The 26598-nt window shown below is 46.3% G+C and overlaps 1 protein-coding gene across 1 annotated transcript in view; it reads right to left on the reverse strand.

Moving 5' to 3' along the window:
• Positions 1-26598, reverse strand: part of LOC138259594 (gastrula zinc finger protein XlCGF57.1-like) — a 215101-nt gene that overhangs the window by 162706 nt on the left and 25797 nt on the right. The window contains exon 2 of the mRNA XM_069207427.1: positions 18121-18247. Coding sequence (XP_069063528.1) covers positions 18121-18247 — 127 coding nt within the window. The remainder of the gene's footprint in view (positions 1-18120; positions 18248-26598) is intronic.

Raw genomic sequence — 26598 nt, forward strand, 5'->3', positions numbered from 1 at the left:
GTATTTGGGAGGTTGAAGATGAGATTGTTGGTAATTGACTGTAAATCCTAACTTGTGTAGGATGTTTATTGTATATTGAGTATGCTGGTGACAATTCTGTTTTGTTGTGGCTTTTATGAGCCAATCGTCTAGGAATACATGTATGTGTTGCCTTCTGAGAAATGCTGCAACCACTGCTAAGCATTTTGTGGACACCCTTGGTGTTGTTGTTACCCCGAACTGTAGCACTTTGAATTGGTGATGTTTTCCTGCTATTACAAATCTTAGGTATTTTCGATGTGCTGGATGTATTGTAATGTGAAAGTAAGCATCTTTGAGATCTAATGCTGTCATGTAGTCCTGTTTTTGTAATAGGGGAATGACATCTTGTAGAGTGACCATATGAAAGTGTTCCAATAGAATGTATAGAATTAGGGGCCTGAGATCTAAGATTGGTCTGAGAGTACCGTCTTTCTTTGGTATGAGGAAGTATAGTCAGGGATGTGGAATTCCTATCGCCCGACGCCCGGGACATCTTGTTTGGGGTCAAGGGCAACAAGTTTTTATATTTACTTTGTCCTTGGGCAAGTAGGCCCAACCCTCTGCAGCACAAACCCTTTGGCTGCCTGTTTACAGAGTGGCACTCTCTGCAGTTGAGGTAATGTGTTTCCAAAAGATAATGCTGTTCGAACTTGTATTTATGGTTCATTATTTGAAAGCCTTCATTATTAGGGTGATTGCTGTGAATAAATGTTTTAAGGTCACACTTCACTACTGACGTTGGTTCCAGTACAAAAAAAAAAAAAAACGTGTATACACATGTTTGAAAAGTTTAGGCTATGAGGCTAAGTATAATGCTCCCAGAATGCTCTCTGATTAGATGAAAATGAAGTGTCATTTAGTAGTAAAATGTGCTGATGCATGCTAGTATTTCCCAAAAATATTTCTAATGGAAAATCAGTGTAACCATTTTCAACACGATTATGGGAAGCATGAAAATAAACAAACACTGACAAAGCCAACTGATCTGACATATTTTTATAAGTCTTTTAGTTTCATCAATGCGTGTCTTGTTTTGACATGGCTTTTGTAACACTTTATTGTTGTGGGAGCTACCAGGCCCTCAACATTGTAACAAACACTGGCAAAAAAAACCCAAAAGGTTTTTGAACTCTAAAAGCACACGTTGCCACCAGTGGCATAAAGGCCCCGCAGCCGCCCTCCAGGGGGCCCCTTCAGCACAGCACCTGCCCTGAGTGAGTCTGGAGAGGGGGCTACTCCATGTTCTTTGCAAAGGGGCACCCTCCAGTTTTGTTACGTCACCGATTGCCACTGTAGTTCCTGACACTGAACAAAACTACTTTGTGTGCCAATATGCTCCTTGAGGAAGAGCAGAATGCGATCACTCACAGTAAAGCCAGCCGAAAGAGAGAGAAATAGAAGTTTAATAAAAACAAAATGTCTTTGTTAACACCAGACCTAATTAGGGACCAAGACCCACATGTAGGTAGGTTTTTGCATGTCGCAAACAGCGACTTTCGCTGTTTGCGACGTGCAAAAAGCACATTGTGATGCACAAACCCAGTTTTGCGATTCGGTAACCTGGTTACCGAATCGCAAAACGGGTTTGCGACTCGCAATTAGGAAGGGGTGTTCCCTTCCTAATTGTGACTCGCAGTGCAATGTAGGATTGTTTTGTGACCGCGAACGCGGGCGCAAAACAATCGCAGTTTGCACCCATTTCAAATGGGTGCTGACACTTTCGCAAAAGGGAAGGGGTCCCCATGGGACCCCTTCCCCATTGTGAATGTCACTGTAAACATTTTTTCAGAGCAGGCAGTGGTCCTGCGGACCACTGCCTGCTCTGAAAAAATGAAATGAAAACGTTTCATTTTTCGTTTTTGTAATGCATCTCGTTTTCCTTTAAGGAAAACGGGCTGCATTACCAAAAAAAAAAAAACTGCTTTATTGAAAAGCAGTCACAGACATGGTGGTCTGCTGTCTCCAGCAGGCCACCATCCCTGTGAGGGCCGCCATTCGCAAGGGGGTCGCAAATTGCGACCCACCTCATGATTATTCATGAGGTGGGCATTTGCGAAGCCCTTGCGAATCACAGATGGTGTCAGGGACACCATCCTACATTCAGATTTGCGACTCGCAAATTGCGAGCCGCTCTGACTCGCAATTTGCGGGTCGCAAATCTGAAACTACCTACATGTGGCCCCAAATTCTTAAAGAAAGTCACAAAAGTGCACCCATGGTATATGTCGTACCCCTATAAAATATTTGTGAACTGTATTTTAGCATGGGTAAATACGCATGTGTAGATTTGCTCATGTGAAAATCTATTGAGCATTTGCAAGTTCATTTTCCCTCCAGCCACTTTCTTCCCAACCCTGGAAGAAGTTCTAATTCTGCCATTGTCAGGAGTAAATGTCCAACCTTTCTTATTATGGGAAAATATTAGCGAGAAGCTGGTGAAAATCTTTAAAACATGCAGGTTAGTAGGTTTGCAGACTCAAAGGCATTCCAGCCCTGGAACTATTGCTTACTGCTTCCTCCAGCCCCACTATGCAGATCTACAGAAAGGTGGCAAAATAAGGAAATTGATACAGTAGGGATTGAAACTGCAAGTATTCAAGCCCTACTATGGTAGTAGCCCTGGCACAATCAGAGAGGCTATTATCAGAGCTCTTACATAATGAGATTGCTGCCATAATTTGTCCAAACTACATGGCACCAAAGGGACAAGTAGATCTTTTTACAGGACAAGTAGATTTGAGAAGCAACCTGTCCCCTGGACAAGTAGATATTTTAATAAATTCCACACCCCTGGTAGTGAATATACTCCTGATCCCCGTTGGGATATAGGCACTATCTCTATGGCTCCTTTGATCAGTAGTGATTGCACTGCTTGTTTTAAGAGAGTAAAATGTTCCTTAATCATTCTGTGTGAACGAGGGGGAATGTTTGGTGGAGTAGAGATGATTTCTAGGCAATAACCATGTTGGATAATTGACAAAATCCATTGATCTGTGGTGATGTTTTGCCACTGGGAGTAGAAATTCACAAGTCTTCCTCCCACAGGAGATGTGTAGTCTGTGGGGATGTTTAATAAGTCACTGCTTTGTTGATGTACAGGAACCTCTGGAAGCGGTTGATTTAGTCCTTCATTTATACTGAGATCCTCTATATGATCCTCTGAATGAGCCCCTATTATTATAGAAGATTGTCCCTTGTTTGTGTTGTGAGGTAGATGGTTCTGTGCATGATTTGAAACCACTTCTAACCTGTGGCCTAAGAAAAGTACCATTAGTAGGTGTGGTATATAAAGCACCCATGGCTTTTGCAGTTTTTGAATCTTTTTTAAGTTTATCTATTGTGGTATCCATTTCCGGGCCAAATAGATGTTGTTTGTCAAAGGGCATGTTAAGAACTGCTTGTTTAATTTCTGGCTTAAATCCTGACACCCTTAGCCATGCATGTCTTCTAATGATTATGCTGGTGTTAATGCCCCTTGCAACTGTATCAGCTGCATCAGTAGCACATCTAATAGCATCATTAGAAATAGCCTGCCCTTCTGTCACTATTTGTTGCCCCCTTTTTTGGTGCTCTGGTGGAAGATATTGCAATAGATCTTCCATTTAATCCCAATGAGCCCTGTCATACCTTGCAAGGAGTGTCTGAGAGTTTGCAATCCTCCAATGATTAGCAGCCTGAGTAGCCACTCTTTTACCCGCTGCATCAAACTTACGACTCTCTTTATCTGGAGGAGGGGCATCTCCCGTAGATTGACTATTAGCCCTTTTCCTCACTGCACTCACTACTATAGGGTCAGGTGGTAATTGTGCTCTAATAAAAACTTGTTCAGATGGTGCTGGTTTATATTTTTTGTCTACCCTTTGTGTAATAATTCTTGCTTTTACTGGTTCTTTAAATATGTCTTCAGCATGTCTAAGCACTCCTTATGAGTAGATGTTAATGTGTTGAACAAGAAATCATCCTCGATAGGATCAGTATGTAACTGCACATTACGATATGCTGCTGCCCTGGCTATACCCTGATTATAAGCAGTTTTGTCCTCAGGGGGAGATGGTCTTGCTGGATACAAATCGGTCATCAGGTAAAAGAGGTTCTCTATCATATAGATCCCATGGATCTACATCATTTTGAGGATCAGTGAAATCATCCTTATGTGGTGATATAGGTGAGGCTTGTGGTGAAATCTATTCCAAATGTGTGGGTGAGGGTGGTGTTGGGGGTGAAATAGGATGATAAGGAGAGTGAGGTGGTGAAGACTGCGGTTGCATTGTCTTTTGCTTCACCTTTTGCTTACTGACTTTAGTTAGTGGAGACCCAGTGTCTATAGTCCCTTGAAAAGTCAATTTTCTTTTGGTTGCTGGAGGAGATGCTATAATCCTCCATGTTTCCTTGTGTAGATGATCTTTCTTTGTTTGGCATTTCTAACTTCTAATACAGGTTGAATCTCCGAAGACTCCTCATTAATTGAAGAACGTTTACCACTGGTATCTGTCGATTCCAAAATTTTGGTGAAACGCTTGACTGGAACTGAAATTATCGGCTTTGAAAATGGTAGTCTCTTTTTCGGCTCCGAAGCGGAGGAGTCCGATTTTCGACTCGGCACCGAAAGAGGTGCAGCAGCCTGTTTGGCATGTGTCAGCCGCACTTTGGTCTTCTGCTTCGGTGCCGAACCCGAGGGTTGGTCTTCCTAAGGTATTTTTCTGGTAAGACCATGGCCAGAAGGCAGTGGAGGACCGAAGACTGATGTAGGAGTCTTTTTTATTGTCGTTGTTTGGTGTGAGGTGACTGCTGTACTCACGTACTGTGCCGGTGTGATGCCCCATCTGAGTCTCGAACCGAATCGGAATCCTCAATAGAAACTGCTACATGCTGCTCTTCTTCTTCTTGTGCATGTTTCCTCTGAAAATGTTGGGTGTGTGTTCTGCCGACTTGGATGCCATCTCTATCCGACATGCTTGCCGGTCCCGAAGAGTCTTTTTGGATCGGAACGATCTGCAAGCATCACAGGTCTCCTCTCTGTGTTCCGGAGACAAACAGAGGTTGCACACCTAATGTTGATCGGTGTAAGGAAATTTTACGTAACACCGAAGACATAAACAAAACGGAGTAGGTTCCATGAGCTTATATTATTCGACCAAATAATGTATCAAAGAAGGCCCAGAAAGGGTGCGGTCGCTCCTAAGGGCGTCGACTCGAAACCGACAATTATCGACAGTAAGGAAACACAATCTAAACTATACCGACGTTTTATAGAAAGTTTAGAAAAGTTCAGAGTATACCAAACTGAAAAGTCCCGAAGCGAAATAAAACAATCTAACAAAGGACTCGATACCCATGCACAGTATTACCGAGAGGAGGAGTCACTCGATCTCGTGACTCGAAAACATTCTTTGAAGAAAAACAACTTGTAACACTCCGAGTCCAACACTAGATGGCGTACTTATGCACAGCATGTGTATCTATAGCTACACATGCCATTGAACGTATATATATATATACACACACACACACACATCCACATACCTTGCCTCCCAAACTGTTGTTTACGATTCAATCAAGCTGGTGGATCTCTCTTTAGGTTTGCATCAATTGTGGGTAGTAAGCCTATTCAACTACTGCTCCAAATATACAGAATGAAATGTCTACCAGTTTTGTTATATGGTACTGCTATTTGGGGATATCGTAACTGTCAGGCTATTCAACGTGAAGAAAATCATTTTTGTAGAAGGTTGTTGGGCTTGGGCCCTACTAGCTCTAGCTTTTTTATGCATGATGAACTGTATCCTTAGACGCTGAAGACTCTGTCAAAATTGCCCCACTGCTTTTGTGCATTGCAGTGTGGAATGGTGTTGCATTGGCTCTCATTATCCTAAATGAGACTACTGGATTTCTCGGTGTCAGAGTCGTTCCCAGTGTGGGGGACTAAGTCTGACCCACTAAGAAGGACACCTGTCACCTTCAATCCGGTTTTGCTCCGGCTAACTAGCAGTGCCTCATCTCTCCCAAGGAGAAGGGATGATTTGGCAGCCGAGCGCATGACATCTTAGAACTTCTCAGGGAAGTCGTGGTCGCTCAGGTCTCAACCAGCTCTCTCATTTACAGTATGATCTCATATACAAATGACAGAAACAGTTTAAGTTTTATAGATTGATTTAATAAAACAACTGCATTCTAGATAATAAGGCGTGAGCCGCAATAACCAGAACCATACAACACAGTAGGATTAAAATAGTAATCAATAGAGTGAAACATAGGAATAACCCTATCATAGTGTTAACCAACTACGTTCCCTCTAGTTTTGTTCTATTTCGAGCACAGCGTGTTAAGCTTGCCTTTCAGATTCCCTGGGAAGACATCAACCCTCATACCTGAGCAAAGGCCTGTGATCGGGATCAGCATCTGCAACAGGGCAGTCAGTGTATAGTTGTGGTTTCCTGGTCGGAATCTCCCTCTTCCATGTATTAGGACAAGGAAGTGTTTTTATAACTAACATGTCGATGTGGTAAAAAAACGTCCTACGCAAGAATGTGTATCGTCTACAATCCAAAGACCTACCACGTCTATCGGCAATGTACCAGACTGTATCCTTGACTGAAGCACAGAGTAAGCGAGAATGTGTTATTGAAAACTTCGATGCTGAAGTAGGCTCAACAGTGTGATATAAAGAATAAAACAATACCGTAGAACTGGTTATTTAGAAATAACAGTACGAAGCTGAATAAAATGCATTTAGAGCAAAGTGCACAGAGGCCCGATGCTGCGAGCAAAGAAATAAAATGCATCTAGGGCAAAGCGCCCAAAGGCCTAACGCCTGAAGCAAGCGCGCAAAAGCTACATAAAAATGGCTACAGTACAATGGTAAGCACACTTCATTGAATAGGGATGTGATCGGAGACTGCCTTGGGTACAAGTATGTGCCTAAAATTTCGGGACTAGAATATAACAGAAGTGTTGACCTATCTTTAGGTCATCCTGATCTGTTTTACAGCCGCCAGCATATAACCAAAGGAGACAGAAAGTTAGTTAAGAAGTTGTTCTTAAAGCATTCCAGGGAGCAAAGAGAGAACATGGCCATGGAGAATCCAACTATGAGAGCTTTGCTGCCTTTGAAAACTACTGTTGGCCCGGAACCATATCTCTCCATTGTTAGAAATCCGTGGGAGCGATCGCTCCACACTAGGTTTCGTTTAGGTACAATCCGATCTAACCTCTGTTTTCCGCCAGGGCAATAAGAGTTGAGTTCTATTAAGATCTGCCCCTGTGATGACAACTCACCCTAGATCTTAGAGCATCTGCTGTTGTTTTGTCAGTACTATGACCCCCCTAGAAGGAGGTATTTGTTGCCTGTTCTTACGTCGATAGGTTTTAACCAATTACGACCCGCCTTTCTCCATTTATAATTGTTAAATGACCATGTGGTTGCCTTTGTGGTTTGTTCCTTATTGAAGACTGCTCTTTATTGGAACAAAGTGATGAACTTTGTTATTTTATCTTAAAGGGAAAAGTGATTTCCTGTGCAATATGATTTTTATTTTATTTTTTTTATCTATCATGATGATCTTATTAGGCATCCTTGCCAGCTAGGACCCGTTAACTAACCGTTGGAAGGTAGCAGGGGCATTTTTCAACCCAAAGGGCATCACACGGAATTGGTAATGCCCTCTGGTGTGGAAAATGCTGATCTCTCTTTAGCCCCCTCAGTCAAGGCGATCTGCCAGTACCCTGATGTGAAATCAATCAAAAGTACTGAGGAATTTGGCAGCGCCTAGTCTGTCTACAAGCTCATCAGCTCAGGGGATGGGGTGAGCGTCAGTCCGTGTGGCTGAATTGAGACCCCGGTAGTCCACGCAGAACCGAAGATCTGGCTTGGCACCGGGTGCAGCAGACTACTAGACTTCTCAATAACCCCTAGAGCCAACATCTTGGAGACTGCCTCTTTGATGCTGGCCTTCACCTTGTCTGACAACCTGTAAATTATGTTCTTTACAGGGGGACTGTCTCCCATGTCAATGTCATGGACACACAAGTGTGCGAGTCGAGGGGTGAGAGAAAACAGGGAGGAGTACTGTTCCAGTAACTGGTAGCAGCCCCCTCTCTGGTCTAGGGTCAGGGAGTTAGAGAGAATGACACCCTCCACTGACCCATCCCCTTCCTTCGCAGCGAGGAGGTCGGGGAGAGGTTCACTCTCCTCTTCCATACCCTCATCTGTCACCAGAAGCATGTTGACTTCGGTCCTCTCAAAGTGAGGCTTCAGTCGGTTGACATGGAGCACCCTTAGTGGGTCCCTAGGGGATTGGAGGTCCACTAGGTAAGTGGCCTCCCCTTTCTGCGCCTTCACTTCAAATGGGCCAGACCAGCGGTCCTAGAGAACTCTAGGCTCTACTGGTTCCATTACCCACACCTTGTCTCCAGGTTGAAACTCTACCAGGGTGGCCTTCTGGTCATACCAGCATTTCATTACCTGTTGACTGGCCTCAAGGTTACGCCGTTTTCCAGAAGCGGGGCACATGGTTGCGGAGGGCCAGCATGTAGCTGACCACCACTTGAGGGGGTGCCTTTGGAGCTTTCTCCAAACCCTCTTTGACAATGCTTAAGGATCCCCTGACAGGGTACCCATAGAGAAGCTCAAAGGGACTGAAACCCACCCCCTTTTGGGGTACCTCTCTGTAAGCAAAGAGAAGGCATGGTAAGAGGACTTCCCACTTACGCCTCAGGGCCTCAGGGAGGCCTGTGATCATGCCTTTCAAGGTCTTGTTGAATCTCTCCACAAGACCATTAGATTGGGGGTGATAGGGTGTGGTGAACTTGTAGGTTACACCACACGCATCCCACATAGACTTCATGTATGCAGACATGAAGTTAGTGCCTCTGTCAGACACCATCTCCTTTGGGAATCCCACACGGGTAAATATCCCCATTAGAGTTCTGGTCACCACCAGTGCAGTTACGGTCCTCAGAGGGATTGCCTCTGGGTAACGGGTGGCATGGTCCACCAAAACCAGGATGACCCTGTTGCCTAGGGCAGTTTTGGGGTCCAATGGACCAATAATGTCGATGCCCACCCTTTCAAAGGGGGTGCCAACGACAGGAAGTATGATCAGGGGGGCCTTAACCCTTTTTTCTGTTTTACCTGGTCTGGCAGGTAGGACAGGACTAACAGAACATATCTGAGTTTGTCCTCATTCGGGGCCAAAAGAAGTGGTTGACAAGCCTGGGAGAGGACTTGTCTTACCCCCAAATGTCTTGCCAGGGGAATGGCATGAGCCAGTCCCAGTAGGAAGGTCCGTTAACACTGGGGGACCACCAGCGCAGGCGCTGCCCCAATGGCCGGAACTTTAGGCTCACGGTAGAGGAAATCATTCTCCCAATATATGTGGTGATCGCCAGAGGCTTCACCTGCTGCCTGGACTGAGGCTTGCTTCCTCATACCCTCTAGTATAGGACATTCTTTCTACACCTTGCAGAATTACTTCCTGGTGGGCCCATCCTCAACTAGCCAGACAGCAACATCAGGTAGGTCACCTAGGGTGGCAATGTCTTCCCCAGTTGGCTCAGGCCCTCGTCCTCAGGAATTCTTTCAACCACTGCGGGAACTTCTGGGACCGGTTTCCCGCGCCACTTGCCCCTCCTCTTGGAAGTTGTCTGGGCCATTGTTTCAGGCTCCAGACACCCTTGACTTCCCTCCCGGGCAGCCATGGACCGTGTGGTCATGCAGACCCACTCAGGCAATCCTAACATCTCCAAGTGAGACCTTAGGTCTACCTCCTTCCAGGTAGTGTGCTCAAGGTCGTTGCCTGGCAGGAAATCTACCGGCAGTGCAGGACTCACAGCTAGTTTTAGAGTACCAGAGACCACCACCCCCACACTCAAGGGGTACTTGGCTCTCACGATTGTCTGCGACTATGACTTGGTGGAATGTATTTGGGAGGACCTGCTCTGCTGACACCAGCTGACCCTTGACAGTAGTCATGCTGGCTCCTGTGTCACGCAGAGCCTCCACCCTTTCCCTTTTGATGGTGAACCACTGCCTATACTTGGAAGTATTGGCAGGCATGTGGGTTTTTGGCACCATCTCTGCATCCCCAAGGGAACCTAGGGTTACCTCTGTCTGCTCCCCAAAACTGTCTGGGACCATCTCCTCCCCGAGCACTACGCTAGCCAACCCAGGTGTCTGCCCTCCTTTGGGGGGCTGTGCCCTCTTGGGAAACTTGGAGTTGCCCTCAGAGTGCCCATACTTGTTACACTCTGCACATTGGGGTACAAACCTCCCTGTCTTATGGTCAGTAAAACCTCTCCTTTTGGAATCAGACCGGGACTGGTTACCACTATTTCCTTGAGAGCTATTTTTGGGGCCTTTTGAGAACTCCTTGTTTTTAGGTTTTTCTCCCCCCCTCTTTCCTCTGATGGGAACCCTGACCACCTTTGTGGGTGTCCCCCCAGATACCTTTCTGGACACTGGTGCTGGTCCAGAGGTCCGCCTCCTCAGCAAGCTTCCTGGGATCAGTCAGCTTACTGTCTACTAGGTACTGGCGCAACTCTGTAAAACAAATACTGAGCATATGCTCTCTCAGAATCAAACTGTACAGTCTGATGTAATCATCTACTTTGCAGCCCCGCACCCATCCATTCAGTGCCTTACTGGAAAAGTCAAAGAAATCTACCCATGTTTGTGTGGACTGTTTGGTGCTGTCCCTGAAGCTCTGACGGTATTTCTCAGGGGTCAGCCCAAACTTGGCAGGTAAAATGGCTTTCATAAGTGGGTATGTATTTTGATCCTTTGGGTCCAATGTGAGAAGTGTGTCCCTCCCAAGTGTTGGCACATAACTCCACATAGCTGTACCCCATTGCCCTTCAGGAACCTCATGAGCCCTTAGTGCAACTTCATAAGCAGCTAGCCATTTATCTATGTCATCTCCCAACACAAAACTGGGCACCACATTTTGGGGTATACGAACATGCTTTTCTCCAGCAGGTCCTGCCTGTATGCTGCCACCATTACTGCTGGACTCAGACTGCTTTGCCTTAAGATCCAGCTCCTTGAAGCTCAGTTCATTAGCCAACAAGAGTTTCTTTTCAGCCAAGGCTCTCTCAGCTGCTTGCGCTTCTCTCTTTGCCCTCCTTTCCTCCTGTTGAGCCTCAATTTTCAGTCATGCCATTTGCAATTGGAACTCCCTCTCCTCTCTCCTTTCCTCTGCGGTCAGGCCTTGATCAGAGACACTGCTCCCTGGTCTGGCAGGGGGCACAATTGCAGTGGTAACTTTATCCACTGATGGCATAAAATCCTCTGAGGGGCCATCTTCTGGCTCCTCATCCTCAGCATCATTCTCTAAATGGGCTTCTGCCCAGGCCCTCAGCGCCACTTGAAAGTCATCCTTTCTGGAGGCCCCTTGGGTGGGTACACTCGTCTCCTTACAGAACCCTTTTAGTTGTTTGACAGTATATGTCTCCAACAGGGCCAGGTCAAAATCTCCTGCTTGAGACCCAGCCTGAGACATGTTGATTGAGGATTAAAGTTTAGAAAATTGTCAGGAAAAACTAATTTGCAACAAGAGATAAAAATCAAGTTGACCTTCAACTGTGGGTAGGTAGTGAAATACTTAGCTACTGTATGTCACTGCACAAATACAAGTCCTATCCCACCGCTGCCATCAATGTTAGAAGTGGGGCCTTTGGTTGGCAGTCAGGTTACCCCCTGTCCAAGCAAGGACCCTCACTCTAGTCCGGGTACGTCACACACAATCCAAATTATCCTGTGCCCACCCTCTGGTAGCTTGGCACTGAGCAGTCAGGCTTAACTTAGAAGGCAATGTGTAAAGTATTTGTGCAATAAATCATACAATGCCACAATATAACACCACAAAAATACACAACACAATGTTTAGAAAAATATAATATTTATCTGGATAAATGCAGGTCAAAACGATTAAAGATGAAATAAGTAAACGTTGGGATATCACTGAAAGTGATATCAAGTGTCTTTGAGTTAAAATATTACTGTAAAAGCAATAAAAAGTGTCTTAAGTTCTCCGAGAAACAACAATTGTCTATTGCAGGGCAAAGTACATGGTTTACGTTGATAAATTCTCGCAAGGGACCGCAGAGGAGGAGATGCATGGAAAACGGTGAGTGTGTGTCGGTTTTGCCCCTTCGCACACGGACTTGCGTCAAGACGTTGCAGCGAATTTCGGCACGCAGACTCTTCGGGTTGTGGGGTTTTCCAGACGCCCCGTGGACGATGCGTGGAGTCCTGGGCTTGCGGAGAGAAGTCACAGGGGCTGCGTCGATTCTGGTAGGTGATGCAGGAAATGTTTTTACCACAGGCGGGCGCTGCCTCAATTCCTCTCAGGAAGTCGGACGGCGTTGTTCTGAGTCGGCTTGCGTCGATCCAGTAGGACTGTGCGTGAAAGTTCCTGCGTCGATCTTCTGTCGCGAAGTCGGGCTGCGTCGTTCCGGACTCTGCTTGTGGTGAGTTTTTCACCTCGAGCAGGCTGTGCGTTGTTCTTGGCAGGCAGTGCATAGAATTTAGCCGCACTGGGATTTCAGCTGCAGGAGAGAAGTCTTTTTGGTCCTGAGACTTCAGGGAACAGGAGGCAAGCTCTATCAAAGCCCTTGGAGAGCACTTCGGCAGCAAAGCAAGAGACCAGCAAGACAGCAGGGCAACAGCAAGGCAACAGTCCTCTTCAGAAAGCAGTCAGGTGAGTCCTTTAGGCAGCCAGGCAGTTCTTCTTGTCAGGGTGCAGGTTCTGGTTCAGGTTTCTTCTCCAGTCTCCAGAAAGTGTCTGAGGTGGTAGGGCAGAGGCCCTGTTTTTATACCCAAATGTGCCCTTGAAGTGGGGGAGACTTCAAAGAGTGGCTTAGAAGTGCACCAGGTCCCCTTTAAGTTCAATCCTGTCTGTCAGGGTCCCAGTAGGGGGTGTGGCAGTCCTTTGTGTGAGAGCAGGCCCTCCACCCTCCCAGCCCAGGAAGACCCATTCAAAATGCAGATGTATGCAAGTGAGGCTGAGTATCCTGTGTTTGGGATGTGTCTGAGTGAATGCACAAGGAGCTGTCAACTAAACCCAGCCAGACGTGGACTGTAAGGCACAGAAAGATTTAAGTGCAGAGAAATGCTCACTTTCTAAAAGTGGCATTTCTAAAATAGTAATATTAAATCCAACTTCACCAGTCAGCAGGATTTTGTATTACCATTCTGGCCATACTAAATATGACCTTCCTACTCCTTTCCGATCAGCACCTACCACTCAAACAATGTATGAGGGCAGCCCCAATGTTAGCCTATGAAGGGAGCAGGCCTCACAGTAGTGTAAAACGAATTTCTGAGTTTTACACTACCAGGACATGTAAACTACACAGGTACATGTCCTGCATTTTACCTACACAGCACCCTGCCCTAGGGGTTACCTAGGGCACACCTTAGGGGTGACATATGTAGAAAAAGGGGAGTTTTAGGCTTGGCAAGTACTTTTAAATGCCGAGTTGAATTGGCAGTGAAACTGCACACACAGGCCTTGCAATGGCAGGCCTGAGACAAGGTTAAGGGGCTACTGAAGTGGGAGGCACAATCAGTGCTGCAGGCCCACTAGTAGCTTTTAATCTACAGGCCCTGGACACATATAGTGCACTCTACTAGGGACTTATAAGTTAATTAAATTGCCCGTTTGGGTGTGATCCAAGGTTACCATGTTTTAAGGGAGAAAGCATATGCACTTTAGCACTGGTTAGCAGTGGTGAAGTGTGCTGAGTCTAAAAACCTGCAAAAACAGTATCTCAAAAGTGGAGGGAGGCAGACAAAAAGTTAGAGATGACCACCCTAAGACTGTCAGGTCTAACAGTGTGTTTTACATTTCTATGATCTATTTTGTTTTAAACTGAATGTAGTATTTTTATAATGTTTTATTCTTATATGATTATATATTTATAATCGACACACACACACACATAAAGAATGAAGCTGGGGTAAACAGGGGACGTTTGGGGAGACTAAAGACTTGCGGGCCGAGGGTTGAGGGGCTGCTGTTAGAGAAAGTGAAAGAGAATCCGAATTGCCCCTCTGGCTGGACAAATAAAAGAATAGGGAGAAAAGCCATTAGATCAAGAGCATTGAACTGAGATAAACAAGAAAGGGGCTGATCCAAAGTCCACTCTATGTATTACTCTATTGTTCATAATCAGTATTCAACAACAGACAGCTAAAGCCGGACAATGAGCCTACTAATCTCTCAAGTATAAGCATATATGATATTCACTGGCCAAGATATAAACAAATTAAAAATGCAAATCAGTGAGGTGATCAACAGAAACATGAAAGTAAAAGTAGATCTAGTTACCAACTACCTCTACATTTGGCGACAGTGGAGGCCATCATCTTTAAATGACTTTTACTTTTATGTAAAAAAAAAACATTCAAAAACAGCAGATTAACAAATGTTCATGTACGATGACTGAGGATACTTTGGAGTATTACTCAAAGTCCTTTGACTAAAAGCCTTGCTTTGTTCTACACTTACCACAGATGTAGAGTTCCACCATTTCATGAGTAATGCTCCCTAAAGAAATGTCTGTCAGACCTGAAATGCATTGCCAGTGATCCAAGTGAAATGATTATATTCAGTGAATTTAGGGTTCAAAGAAAATTAGATCGATTCTAAAAATTGGACAACCATTCTTGAAGTACATGCATAATCGAAGAAAGAATATAATGACGTAATGTTGTGCAGGCTTAGAGGCACTAACCACGGAGAGTTTGATGCACATAGCAAATTCTACCACTCAACAATATCTGTCTCTCCAATGTAAGCCTCACATTTGGTGAACCCCAGCTACAGCAATTCTCCTCTACTATTCACAGCACACCTGTGATGTCCTGAAAATTATGTGTATGTATGACATCCTAGAATGCCAAGTTTATAAGGTTTCCTGGAGATTACAGTTGACAACGTAAACTTGGCTGAACATGGGGAATCATCTGGTGGGGTCTACTGAGTTCTTGCCATGGCTTTAGTCTATGCTTATATCTACCTCTGTTCAAAAAACCCTCTCTTAAAGATCGTACTGACCTACATGCCTCCATACCAAACAACTTTCCAACAATGGCAAACAGAATGTGTGCACACTTTGTTAGACTCCTTACACATATTGATAGATACCCTGCTCAAGGTTCTCCTGCAGAGGTTGAATTTTACCTTGAACCGCATTTGCTTACATGGGTTAAAAGACACCCTGTTTTATGTTTGCATTCATGGGTTGAAAGATACTTTGTTCAATGTTTCCTTCTGCAAATTTAAAGTACCTTTGTCAAAGTCTACTAGGAAACCTTGTTCTATTTCAGCATAAATGAGTGGCACTCTTTAGCTACAGCGTGTACATCTGTCACCCTCATTTTCTTTATTTTTATAATATAGCTGTATCTTTATCCTTTACTTTGTATTGTAAGTTGTGTACTTTTTATTGCCTGCTGCATTTATTAGGGAGTGTTGGTCTGGCCACTTCTCTGGTGATGTGGTCTGGTCACTTGCTTGTATATAGTATCTTAGAAATAATTCTGAGTTCAAGATTGCTGGGCAATTCTGCTCTGGGAAATTGTGTTTGGTTACGGTTTTTCTCCTAGGTTTGACCATAATGATTATGGGTGCGAGATTCACAAATATTCCCAATAAAATTAATTTTAGTGCAGGGTCATCAACTTAACAACAAGATGTGCCTTCCTTTCTTTAGCTGCACACATAAATATATATGATCCCCTCTAAAAATGGATTTGGGACTATTGCTTCAATTCAGAGAGCTCTCCCTGCCCTCTTTGACTATGAATACGTTACGGAACAGTGTTGGGCATTTTAAACATTTATATTTGAAGCTTAGGAAGTTTGCCCAACTTTTTTGTACCCCATTATTCACTGGAAGGGCTATCCCCATATGTTACCAGGAAGCTAAAGAGGGTAACCTCCCTCCCTCTCTTCTGTACCGTTGTTTTTGGTCTCTCCTGATCTGAGATTTTAAGCTCCACCCCACTTTTCTGTTGACATCTGACAACAGAGACCATGGCTGTTCAAGTTAGAATGTGAAAGGCTAAAGGTAGGAACTGCCTAAAACAAGTCTCAGAGCCGATTATAGGAGTACACAACTACTGTCTGCAACTTTGGTATACAGAGTAGACAGACTTCAATCGGTGTGCCAAAATACTCCTCCAGAATCCATTGTCTCCTGATCAGCGACTATCAAGAAACTCTTTGTGCTGCAGGATTGGGGGTAACTACAGATAACTTCCATTGCCAAACCCTAGACCAAATTCATTGGGGCTTCGACCAAGAGTACCAGGAGGTGCTGCCCAGATCCTATTTTTAGGGATAGAGCTGACTGTCTGCTCTGGAGAGGGAATTTGAGGTTCCCTTACCCTAGGAAGATGCTGCTCAGATGGAATGGGGCCACAAAGAAGTCACGGCAGGCTGAACTGCAACCATCCACTGCAAAACAAAGGAAGGACCTGCACAGCTATATGAAACCTGAAGTGCCCCACAGTGTCAACTGAATCTTTTATCCTTTATTGTGGAGCTCAACTTTACCCTGAGTTCCACTGAGGAAACGGAGTACCAAGAAGCACCGTATTGCTATATCTGGATTGCAACCTGCGAGAAGAAAGCCAGAGGAAACCCTGCATCAATGTAGAAGCATCATATTCTCATGGCTCACCAATATCCACACTGTTATGACAAAAGGTGGGCACGTAGATTGTTTGGGGGTGAATTTTGTGCTTCTGCCTGAGGAAGACCACAAGCTGCAAGATTTGCTGGACCAAGAACACTGCAAACCAGAAGCAGCCTTCTCGGGTTCTGCTGGTGCTGCCTCCCCTTACCTGAATCAGTGTGTTCAGGCATCGAGGAGGTCGACCACAAACAAGTCAGATGGGCTGGGGCAAGGACACTGCCATCTTCCTTCACTGGGCCCTGTGGCATGCATGTCACATGGACTACCCCTGCCCTGCTGACCAACACTGCAGGCTCGGCTTGAACCATCACAAGATCAAAACAGACGCTAAGGTACTGTGAAACCAGGGAAGGTATTGAACGGAGTAGGCTAAAGAAAGAAGCCCATGTGAAGAGGGTGACGTTCAGTGGCCCAGATCAGGTCAGTCTCCCCAATGCTGACAATGGTATGGTAATACTGAGTAATAATAGAAGACTATGGAGTTCTGACTCCCTAACCCCACACCACCAACCTCAATATCCTTTGGACTGATCAACGTTGCTACCTTGTGGGGAACATGATATGGGAGTGTACTTGGTACTCATTATCAGTAAGTTAAAGAACCAGAACATCAGCTGTAAAACTTTCAGATTGTCACAGTCTGAGCCTTTTAACCCATCTGCCTCCTGAACACGTTACCACATACACAATTAATTTCAAATACGTATCCAAGAGTATTTTTTATTTTAACCTGAGAGCCTCATATTGTTGTATTTTAAGTGAAACATCCTGAACAACAAGGTCCTAAACAACTACTTGCCTAAACCACTACTGCTAAACAACTAAAAAGTCTCTACGACGAAGTACTGAACAACTACTGTCTAAGCAATGATTATGCCTGAATGATTTCCTGAACAACGAATTTTAAAGGTAAGTTTTTATTTTTTTATGGTTTACTAGTTGTTTAGAATTTATATATATATATATATATATATATATATATATATATATATATATATTGTTTAGAATACATTTATATATATATATATATATATATATATATATATATATATATATATATATATATATATACACTGTTTGAAATATATATATATATATATAAATTCTAAACTAGTAAACCTTTATATATATATATATATATATATATATATATATATAAAAAAAATTCTAAACAACTCATAAACTATAATTAAAAAAAAGAAAAAAACTTACCTTAAAATTCGTTGTTCAGGCAATTCAGGCAAAATCGTTGTTTAGACAGTAGTTGTTCAGTACTTCGTTGTAGAGATTTTTTAGTTGTTTAGCAGTAGTGGTTTAGGCAAGTAGTTGTTTAGGACCTAGTTGCTCCATCACATATTCGTATTTTAAACCTCAGACTGAAATTCAGTTTAACCTTACCCAAGGAAGTCAAGGCTTGGTTTATTTCTTTCATCACATTTGCATAAAGCTCATTCTGCCAGTTGTATAAAAGCATCCACTCCTCGTCAGAGAAATAAGCTGCAACATCATGGAATGTGACTGGTGCCTAGAGAAGAAATGATAGATAAAATATTTGAATGACATACTCATACAGCTTGTTCTGATCATACAAAATCTAGACTGAAGATAGTTTGAAATATTAAATAATATTTTCCCTTACCTTTGGGTTTAACACTTCTGGTCTAAAAATATCACTGCAGTGATAGCAGAGGACATAGCCATGTATATACACATAACAAAGCAGAACAGCATGCCTTTCTGCTCCACATCAGTAAAGCAAGTAGACAATTTAGTTTGTAACAATACAAGCAACTCGTATGGTTTACATCCACGTGTCAAATGAATACCATTCCCATCACAGAATTATGAGTCAATCACCAGTTTAGGTTGCTAGATCGTAATAAAGCATAAAATAGAAACCATGAGACTATCAACCCCTGCTGCTATTGGACTCTCTGGAAATGACATCATAAATCTGATCAGTTTTGTACAAACCTACTCTGACATAAAGGGAGTATCTATCTTTCTTTGTGTGGCAAAGAACCCCAATACCGTTACTTCAAAGAGAGAAAGCGACTTGTCTATAAGTTGGTTCCAAGACTTCAGAGTGAGGCAGAACACAAAAAGCTAATGCATCAAGGCAGCGCTCATTGTTAGGTGAAAATGTGGAAACATAAATCAAAGGAACTGATAGATTATAATGCCAACCTTGTTGAAGAGTACTGTATATAGTAGTCATTTGTCACTCAGGACATATTGTTTAGGGTCAAGGGCAACACGTTTTCATGTTTATTCTGTCCTGGGACAAGCAGGCCCAACAACCTGCAGCACAAACCTTTTCGATGCCAGTTTACATGGACGGGAACTGTCTGCAGTTGAGGTAATATTTGTATCCATATGCTAACACTGTTGGAACCTGTATTTATGGTTCAATATTGCAAATCCCTTATTATTAGGTTAAGAACTCTAAATAAACATTGTAAGGTCACATTGCACTACTGACAGTGGTTCCAGTAACAAAATGTGGGTACACAAATTGGAAACGTTTAACAGCATGAGACTATGTATAATGCTCCCAGAATGCTCTCTGATTAGATGCAAATGTTGCAGAAAATTGTAAGCAAGATTGATGCTTTTCTGCTTTCAAAATAAAATGTTCAGAAAAAAATGCAAGTAGGAAAAAAACATTTTGCTAAATTACTGTGAAATTTCAGGTACCATTTCTTTGAAGCATTGTTTATTAAACTTTGTTGATGAGTGCTAGTGTTTCCAAAAAATATTCTTAATGGAAAATCAGTGTAATCATTTTCAACAATATTATGAGAAACATTAAACTAAACAAGCACTGGCAAAGCCAACCTATGTGACACTGGTGGCCAGTCTTTTGGTTTTGTCAATGCATGTCTTGATTTGACATGGCTTTTGTAACACTTTATTGTTGTGGGAGCTGTTTGGTCCTCACCTTTGTAACAAGCATTGGCAAAAAGCAGAACACAAATTGATATTAAAAAGCATACACTGCTGGGGGCGTGGCTTCGGGCGTCAAGATGGCGGTCGCACTCTGAGAGTGCTCTGGACCCCTCCGTCATCCGCCCGTAGTTAGAGTGGCCTGACCGAGCCGGAGACGTCGTTTTGACAGTCCTTGTGACCCCTGGGCCCCTGAGAGGCTCCGGCGAGGAACTCCTGGCGAAAGCAGCCCCCGTTGTCGAGCCGCAACCGTCCAGTCCCCGAAAACAAAATGGCGGCCGGGACTGACTTCCGCGGCTGAGCTGGGGCCGGACCGGCGATCCCCCCGGACGCGGCCGCGCTGGAACAGAGGTGCGACGGGGTAAGAAGGGGACCCTGGATAGGGTTGAGGCTACGACCCTAGCGCGACTCCCGCGGCGTGTGGGGCGGCGCCGCTGCATCTGGAGGAAGAGAGCGCCGCGTGGATGAGGCTGCGGCCGTGCGCAAACTTGGGGACAGCGGCAGAGGGAGCTAAGCGGCCGCGCTGTACCCGGGACCCCGCTGGCCGGAGCTGGAGCGGCGGAGGGGCGGTTGCAGAGAGGGACTCCCTGGTGCCCTGAGTGACGGCGGAGGCATGCCGGGGGTCCACAGAGCGCGGCGGAGACATCGAGGCAGGATGAGGCTGTGCTAAAGTTACTGATACGGCCGAAAAATCAGCACCGCGATCCGAACTAACGGAAGGGCAATGGCCCTGAGTGACCTCATGGCGCCACTGGAGCAGCGTAATTAACACCGGGGCCGGTCAAGGCTTTACTGAAGGTACCGGCTCGAAGTGAAAACGGGGTGCGGGAGGGGAAAGGAGTCAGGGAGGAAAGATGCCCTACCCCCCCCCCCCCCCCTTAGCACTTAATACCTAATGGCAATTGGCAACTGGGCCAAGATGAAACTGGACTCATCAGATCTCAAAGGTGAAGAAGATCACAGCTTGGGCCTGAATGCCTCTCCCCACGCACTCATAATCGCAGTAACAGTAAACGTGCAAGGGATCTAGACTTGATTGGAAAACTACCCGACTCCTGTCTCCGATGCCGTGATGGGGAGAGAAAAGGCGAACAAGCAACCTCCATCTTCCCAGCAAAAGATTGACCAGTTCACGACACCGGCTGGCCAACGAGGAGAGGGAGACACAGCTAGCGGAGGCCCCGCACCGGACGGAGTGAGTGCCATCCTTCAAGCCATTCAAGCATCACAGTCTGCTGTGGAGACTAAGATCGGGGAAGTACGAGAAGACGTGGGTCTGGTTCGACAAGACCTCAGAAACGCAGTGAGCCGGATCACCGAGGTTGAAACTAGAGTCTCCCAGACTGAAAACGACCTAGCTGACCTTAGAAGTAAAGTGGCCCAGCTGCAGACTCGAACTGGCGAGCTACACCGTCGTGCGGAAGATGCAGAGAACCGATCAAGACGCAACAACCTGCGTTTCATCGGATTTCCGGAGGGCGTGGAGGATGGTGGGGCATCTGAGTTCCTAGAAGGGTGGATTAAAGCATGGATGCCGGACCAGTCCCTTTCGCCCTGGTTTGCGATTGAAAGAGCCCACAGGGCATTGGCCCCGCGCCCCCCACCGGGCAGCCCAAAACGACCAATGATTGCGCGCTTCTTTAACTTTAAGGATAGAGACAATATCCTTAAAGAGGCTAGGAGGTCGGAAGATCTTCAATGGGAGAACCATAAAATCTTAATTTTCCCAGACTATACCCGTGAGGTCCAGATCCGCCGCCGGTCGTATGAACACGTTAAGCAGAAACTTAGAGCGATGCAGCTTTCATACATGCTCCTCTTCCCCGCGCGGCTCAAGGTCCTCTTGGCCGGGCGAGCACATTTTTTTGAAACACCTGAAGAGGCTTGGGACTGGCTGACGGAGGAGGGCATCGGTGCCCGGAGGGGGCCCCTGGAGCACACGGAGGGGGCCCCTCGGGTCGGACTCCTCACCCCGGGAGGCCCCCGGAGGAGCCGAAGGCGCACCAGATCCCGGAGAGGGAGACCGAAAGACACAAACAATTTGGACAACAATGAGGAAATCCGAGATTCTGGCTCACAAACAGAGAAGAAATTCACGGACCCTTCTGGGCCTCAGATCTCAGGCCAAACGGCAGATGATAACGGCCTGAGTCAGTCCCCGGTCCTTGGTTAATATGACACACTTGACACCTGCTGATGGGAGTCCAAAATGACTTGAGATGTCCGTTTCACCTATGCAGACCTTACAAGGGTCACTACAGAAGGCGTCATGCCTTTCTACTATAAGATACCTGAGACTTGGCAGGTCACCACTAATTGTAATTGATCCGACTATATGGAGGGGTCCACCACTCCACCCCAAGGACAGTCCTGCTGGCTGTCTGGTTTTGGTTGGGTATTTGGGCGACAGATGCTTCCGGGGTGGGAGTATGGGGAGGAGGGTGGTTGGGGGGAGGGTTTTTTGAAGTTAGCCTAGATAGGAAGAAGTTGATTAGCTTCCTTATTATCTTACTGTTTTGTTTGAAATGGTCGTCCCTGGGTCCACAGCCTGACACTCAGCCCTATGCACCACCTATACAATTCACGCCTGGCACTCATTAACTCAGGTTCTTTCTTGGAACGTAAATGGTCTGTTGGATAAGATTAAGAGGTCAGCAGTATTTAACACTCTCCGCAGATACTCCCCCCTTAGTGGTCCTTCTGCAGGAAACCCACCTCCTTGGGACTAGGTGCCCCATGCTCATACGGGGAGGGTATGACAGAGTATACCACGCAGGCTTCTCCAGGGGCTCTAGAGGGGTAGCCATTTTACTTCACCGCTCTCTGCCTGTGGTGATCACAGCAACACAGGCCGACCCACAGGGCAGATTTGTAGTGGCTACGGGGACTCTTCATGGAACTCCGCTAAATTTTATATCTGCGTATGCCCCCCCGACGAGACTTGATGCCTTCTTGCACTCGCTTCGCCGAGTGGTTGTGGGATTGCCCCAGGGGACCACCCTGCTGGGGGGGGACTTCAACGCGGTTCTCGATCCGGATTTGGATGTATCCGGCGAGATTACGGCCAGTAGATTAGCCAGGGCTTCGGCTCTTACTAGTTGGACCGAGAGCCTTGGCCTCTGCGAGGTATGGAGAACTTGGCACCCTAGGGATCGCCGGTACACCCACATGTCGGCCGCCCACCGGACGCAATCCAGAATTGATCTGGTGTTCATGTCTGCTCTGGACCTCTCGAGTGTCACAGGGGCAGAGATACTCCACCGGAGAGTCTCGGACCACGCACCAGTGCGGGTCCGACTGGGTGGAGCGGATCCCTCCAAACGCCCAGTATGGCGCCTAAACGCATGGTATTTACAAGACAAAGACTACACCCAAGAGATCAGAAATCAACTAACTCAATACTTCGATCTGAATCTGGAGTCGGTCCGCTCCCCAGGATCATTATGGGCCGCCTGTAAGGCTACCCTCAGAGGGCATGCCAAGTACCTTCTCCGTACCCGCGAGCGGGACAGGAACTCCCAGATCTCTGACCTGGAGGCCAGGGCCCTGAGACTGGAACGCCAACAAATGACTTCTTCGTCTGCCGCTGCCCTGAGACAGCTGACTATGGTTAGAGAAGAAATTAAACACATAATGCTAGATTCAGCCAGGTGCATTTGGAGAGCTTCGGTGGCCCGTATATATGGCTGGGGGGACAAAAATGGGAAGCTCCTACATTGGCTGGCCGCGCGTCCTCTGGCCAGCAGGGTTATACCTGAGATTTTGGAGCCCTCGGGCGCCCTCTCTAGTACACCAGCTGAAATCGCACAAAGTTTCGCGTCCTACTATGCCCACCTCTATGCAATGCACCCCCGCCCCGCTATTGAGAAAGAGACTCCCCTCCTGAATGAGATCACTCTCCCCAGGATCTCCCTGGAGGCCAGAGACAGGCTAGATGAAACTATTAGCCTTGCAGAGATCACCAGTGCAATCTCCAGCCTGGCTTCGGGCAAGACCCCCGGCCCTGACGGATTCCCGGCAGAGCTATATAGCAAATGCAGTGATATACTGGGTCCCAACTTACTCAACATGTATGGGGAAGCCGAGAAACTAGGCCGATTTCCCACCGAGATTGACCAGGCGACAATAGTAGTGATTCCCAAAACTCAGCCCCCATCGAGACATTGTTCGGCATACCGACCCATCTCACTTCTAAACATTGAGATCAAAGTGCTTTCCTCGACCCTGGCCTCTAGACTGAAAGAGATAATGCCTACACTAGTGCACCCTGACCAGTGTGGCTTTATGCCCACTCGTAGCACCAGGCACTGCATTAGGCGGTTGCATCTGGCTCTGGCACATCGCAATACTCTGTCGCACGCACACTTGGCATTACTCTTGCTGGACTTTGAAAAAGCCTTTGACACAGTGGATTGGTCTTACCTTGAACTGGTCTTGCAGAAAAATGGACTCGGTCCCAGATTCCGAGGCCTGGTGAGACTCCTGTACTCCAAACCGACAGCTCGAGCCCGGGTGAATGGAGTGGTCTCTGACCCATTCCCTATTGGCCGCGGAACCCGGCAGGGTTGCCCGCTATCCCCGTTGCTCTTCGCATTAATGATAGAGCCTCTTGCGATACTGCTGCGAGGAGATCCCCTGATCGAGGGCTGGTCCTGGCCTGCCTGTGCAGAAGACCGTGTGGCGCTATACGCAGACAATGTCCTCCTATACCTATCCAACCCGGCTAAAAGTGGCCCCCGCGTGCTAGAGATCCTGGGCCTCTTCGCGGAAGCCTCGGGGCTGATCCTGAACCCCGCCAAGTCCCTACTGGTCCCCCTACACCGCTCCGGGGATTGTGTGGACTGGCAGCAAAACATTCCAGTACGAAGAAATAGCTTCAAATATCTGGGAATGTATATTTCACTTCTCCCTGAGTTGTCATGGGAACTTAACATTACACCGTTAACCAGAAAAATCAGAAGTGATCTCCTACACTGGAGGACACTCCCCCTTAACCTGCTCGGTAGAATCGCGCTCTATAAGATGATGATCCTTCCTAGGCTCCTCTACCTCCTGCAAAATTTTCCCCATCCCATCCCTAGGAAATGGTTTGGGGAAATGGACTCATTGGTGCGCCAATTTATATGGAGCGGAGCCCGCCCACGATTAGCGCTCAAAACCTGCCAGAGGGATGTATATGATGGAGGTTTGGGCATGTCCAATATCCACTCCTACCACCTCGCGACACAAGTACTTGTGATTAATGACTGGAGGGGGGGTGGGTGGACAGACCCGGCGTACCGACTGGAGCTCCAAACGATGGGTTACCCACGGATTTTGGACACCCTCTATGGAGGTCCGATCTCTCGAGACGTCCCAGATGTGACCAGGGTGGTTCTACAGGGATGGCGGACGGCTCAAAAGTCGACGGGGTGGTGGGGACGACTTACCCAGCAGACCCCACTGTGGCATGGGAGGCAATTGGTGGAGGTGGCGGGCTTGGAGGGGTTTCGGAACTGGGACAACATAGGCATCTCCACACTAGGCGATGTCTGGAACGGGTCACACATACGGTCCTTTGAAGATCTCCAGAAAAACTTTTCATTAAACAAGACACAGTTCCACAGATACCTTCAGCTCCGACATGCCTTATCAGTACACATCCGAGAGGGGGAAAACATACCTGAATGCAGCCTCATGGAGGCCAAGGCATTGATGGGGAGCCTAGGTAGGGGAGGTGTTTCCCAGATATATCGCACCCTGGTCTCCGGCACCTCGGGCTCCCTGGGGGTGCTTTGCCAGAGATGGGAGGGGTGGGTGGGCCCCATGGAAGAGATGGAATGGGGTGAGGCGCTAATGGCCCCGCGGGCCCTGGCGATCGCCACCCGTTTCAGATTGATACAAACGTACTTTTTGCACACAGCATACCTCACACCCGACAAACTACACAGAGCGGGCCTCCGCCCCAACGCGGAGTGCCCTCGCTGCAGAAACCTTACAGCTGACTTCTTCCACATGGTGTGGACCTGCCCGGCCATGGTAGCCTATTGGGGAGCGGTCCTGGGGGAGATTTCTGAGGTGTTGCAGGAGAATATAGAGAGAGAGCCTCTACCCCTCCTCCTCGGGATCATGGGTGACATCGAGCTAAGGAGACCAGATCGAATTTTCCTTGGGGTGGCGTGCTTAGTGGCTAAGAGGGACATAGTGGCAAACTGGAAGGCCAAGAATGCCCCATCATTGGCTAAATGGAGACAGGGAGTGGATTGGTGTGTGCAGAGTGAAAAACTTGTATATGAGGCTAGAGGATGTCCGAATAAATATAATAGGATATGGGGGAAATGGGAGGCCGCACTAGGCTCCTGAATACTATGTTATCTGTTATCTTTAATATTAGTGCTATCTGGGATCACAGGTTCGACCAATGTTGGATGCCCGTTGGCATCGTGTTATGACGTTTGTATCATGGTTATTTTTTCTTTTGCAAAAATCAATAAAAATTCTTTATCAAAAAAAAAAAAGCATACACTGCCACAGTAGTGCCTGGCACTGAACAAAACAACTTTGTGTGCCAATATGATCCTCGTGGAAGAGCAGAATGCTATCACTCACAGTAAAGCCAGCTGATAGATGGATAGAGAGAGAAACAGAATTTTTATAAAAACAAAATGTTTCGGTTAACGCCAGACCTAATAGGGGGCCCAATTCTTAACAAATGTCACAAAAGTGCACCCATGGTATATGTCTTTGCATTAGCGGCTTTCACGAATTCACAAGAATGTATAGACTAGACCAGGAAATCATACTCCTAGAAAATATTTGTGAACTGTATTTCAGCATGAGCAAATATACATGTGTAGATTTGCTCATGTGAAAATCTATTCAGCGTTACAAATTCAATTTCCCTCCAACCACTTTTTCCCCAACCCTGGAAGAACTTCTACTTCTGCCCTT

Source organism: Pleurodeles waltl, chromosome 9 (assembly GCF_031143425.1).
Source record: "Pleurodeles waltl isolate 20211129_DDA chromosome 9, aPleWal1.hap1.20221129, whole genome shotgun sequence".
Taxonomy (NCBI): domain Eukaryota; kingdom Metazoa; phylum Chordata; class Amphibia; order Caudata; family Salamandridae; genus Pleurodeles; species Pleurodeles waltl.